The following is a 3,408-nucleotide window of genomic DNA, read 5'->3' as shown; positions in this document are numbered from 1 at the left end:
CTTTGCGCGAAATTCAAACCAAACCAAGTTTCTAACATTACATTAATGCACTATTGTTATTTGTAGCAGGGTACTAAGCAGTTGTTTTTTTTTGTTATATTCCTAAACTCCAGTTCCTGATTTAAATATATTTTAACATTTTAAAAGATGTATATACATTTAGCTATTATCATAAAGAACATTTTAATTAAGATTTTTGTTTTTAAGATTTGACATTAATATGTTACTTGGAATACAATACTTTTACATGGTAAATAACTATTGTGTTTCTGTGGTGTAGGTGCAGTACAGTGGAGGAAGTTGCACTGACCCTAACCTGGGTTACTTTATAGCATTTTCCAGTATATTTTACACCATAAGTGTAATATCTTTTGTCCAGTTGGTAAGTATGGTGTTGATTTGTTAAAAAACATTAAAATGTCATCCAAATTTTGTTTGATGTGAACGTACAACTAAAGAATATTTAAGTATTATAAAACTTATTGATTTTTGGTAGATTTGACTTCTGTGTGACCTTAGGGTTTTAATTACCCAATAGGACCTCTCTGTACAAGTATCAACACTTGATAATCAATGCAATCACTGTTGTAACAGTTTATTAAAATATCGGAATCTGGAAAAGACTTAAGATTAAAAATTGTGATTCACGACAGTTGTCAACTGAGTGTGCCATACTTTTTAGATGTAATTTTTTAAATTTTAATATAGGATTAGAAATGGAATTTTATGTTAATTTTGCATGTGTAGTAATTGATTAACGTAGGATGCAGGCCTTTTTAAAGGATTATGGGTAATTTAAACCCATAGGACCTATGACTGATAGATGTAAAATTTCAGAAACCTTTCCTACCAGGTTATATTACGTGTTGCTCATGCTGAGGTCTGTTCAAGCAAATTGTGAAATTAAGTATATTTTACCTTGTTTATGTTACTGTCATGATACAACCAGTAAAATGATTGTTAAAAAATACACATTTCCATTCAGTATTAAATTAAATTTATTATCAGTACCAAGATATGTTAAACATTACATTACATGATGCCTGCATTTGAAGCTATGTGTATGATAGGATTAGACAGGCCTGCGATGGTTTTATTGTCTTGAAATTTTTACATGATCTACAGTAATTCCTGTACGCTGAATCTACTTTGCCTAAAACTACTTGAATGCAATAAAAGTTCCCAACTGTAACTGTAATTAGGAAATTTTTACATGATCTTAAGACAGTTATGAATTTTTGTTTACAAAATGCTTTTCTTAATTTTCGAGAGATTTGGTGCTAACGGGCACAGCGATTGGTAATAACACAAGTTTTCATTTTGTGTCCATATAAAAATGTCTTGAAGTGTATGTACACAAACAATATTGGGAGAAAAAAAAAAACAATGAACAAAATTAGTATGAAATGCAAATATTATGGAAGTATTTCCCTTCGATTGTATGAAAATTGATTGCACCAGAGTAAAGTCATGTTGATAGTTTACACTGATTGGCTGCTATCTACCTACTCAAGCTGTACCACACTAGTATAATACCTTTGAAAGTACAAGCAATAGTGTGAAGAGTGCACTTGTGGCTCCCAGTAAATTTGGAGTAATATTTCTCAATCGTACACCGATAAACTTATAGTAGCATAAAAACATAGTGAACTGTGTTTAAAATGTTACAAAAACAAGTATATTGTGCAATACATATTTGCTTTCATTTTGTATTATCTGTAATAATGTATAACTCTTGTACTAATGATAAATTGACCATTTAATTTCAATTACTCATTGTTTGCAACTCCTGTAGTTGTTTTCCCAAAGTGAATGTATTAACAATGAAAATCCTACTACATGCAAAAATCTCTTATTTCTGAAAAATTACATTTTATACATGAAAGTGAATTTTTAAAAGAGATTGTGTGAAGTGGTAATACTGTGTCTTATTTATGATTATCAGTACTTGGTAAACTTTATTCAGAATTTACATTAATATTTTATCTTTTTTTAAACAATTTTACTTTTCAAGTTTTCCTCAAGTCAAAGCCTTCTCTGACTTACCATTTTTTTAATCACCCAGTAAAGATTAGGTCACTTCAAGAGTAATTGATCAAATACTGATATTACTCTTTGGAACACTTGTGATGTGTGGTTGAATACTGGTATAAAACTGTTTGAAATATATAATTAACAAGCCTTTCACACTCTGTAAACGTATTTGTGTGACTGAAATATTATTTTTTTTAATCATACATATCATTCTTTTGTTTCCTTAATACAGCTTTTGAACTTTAATTTTAAGCTCTTCTGTGCATTGGTAGCTTTATAACCACATTGATAAGTTTTTCCATTATTTTAGCTACTGTGTGTAAAATCAGAATATGGACGAATGAAATCTCCATCTTTGCTAAAAGCATGTAAAATCACAACTCAGAAAGCACTCTATGTTTTAATCTGTATTGCTACTTCTATTAGAGGATTTTACTTCTCATCTCCGGTAAGTTTTTAAACGTATTGTGAACATCTGAAATTGCTTAATTTGTGTTTCGATCTTTACTTTCCTACTGAATGAAAAATAAGTCAGATTTAATTTGCAGAGTTGAGGAATAATAATTTTGTTTTTAACAGTTAAATAAACCAGATCATTCAAAAAATTGTGTTAGAATTAGGTATGTTGGCTGTTTTACTATGATGTCACAGTCCAAAGTTTTAATTTTTAGTATGTTTCGAACTTTACTTGTTTTGCTTATATCAAGTATATGCATAAAAAGAAAAGACAATTTTCTCATGATGTATTTTTTCCTCTTTTTAGGAACATGCTGCTCTTCAGTGGACATCAAGTTTACTAAGCGCATATTATCCAGTTCTTCTCTCTGGCTCCTCTCTTGTTGTTTGCTTTTGGGCTGAGGTAAATACTTTTTTTCATACACAAGGTAATGATGCATTATGATAAGTTGAATGTTTTTAATATTATGACATAACCTGCAACATGGTGCATAATTCTGTTTTTGTGAAAAGTGGAACTTTATTGTTTTGTATGTATTAGTGAGAGAACAATAGACTAAAGTGAGTGAATATTTTTAAAATATTGTTATGATAATATTTATTTTTTAATTCATTTCTGTAAACATAGGACTGTCCAATAATGTTACTAAAATTAACTTTCTTTATTCTCACTGATAATTGTTGTTAAAAAATACTTATCTTCGTCGGAATCTAAGAATTGTTTTAGTGTAACTGACTTCTCTTATTAATATGCAGACTTAATTTAATTGGTTAGGGCACTTGATTTGCAATTTGAGGGTTGCAGGTTTGATTCCCCGTCCCACCAAACATGCTCACCTTTTCAGCCATTGGGTCGTTATAATGTGATGGTCAATCCCAGTATTCGTTGGTAAAAGAGTTGGCGGTGGGTGGTGATGA

General features: G+C 30.0%; 1 protein-coding gene across 1 annotated transcript in view; it reads left to right on the top strand.

Moving 5' to 3' along the window:
• Positions 1–3,408, top strand: part of LOC106466763 — a 15,379-nt gene that overhangs the window by 5,001 nt on the left and 6,970 nt on the right. The window contains exons 3-5 of the mRNA XM_022394849.1: positions 281–382; positions 2,345–2,482; positions 2,798–2,893. Of these exons, the coding sequence (XP_022250557.1) occupies positions 281–382; positions 2,345–2,482; positions 2,798–2,893 (336 nt within the window). The remainder of the gene's footprint in view (positions 1–280; positions 383–2,344; positions 2,483–2,797; positions 2,894–3,408) is intronic.

Source organism: Limulus polyphemus, unplaced genomic scaffold (genome assembly GCF_000517525.1).
Source record: "Limulus polyphemus unplaced genomic scaffold, Limulus_polyphemus-2.1.2 Scaffold2376, whole genome shotgun sequence".
Taxonomy (NCBI): Eukaryota; Metazoa; Arthropoda; class Merostomata; order Xiphosura; family Limulidae; genus Limulus; species Limulus polyphemus.
Note: the sequence above shows the minus strand (reverse complement) of the source record. Positions and strands in the feature narration are given on the sequence as shown.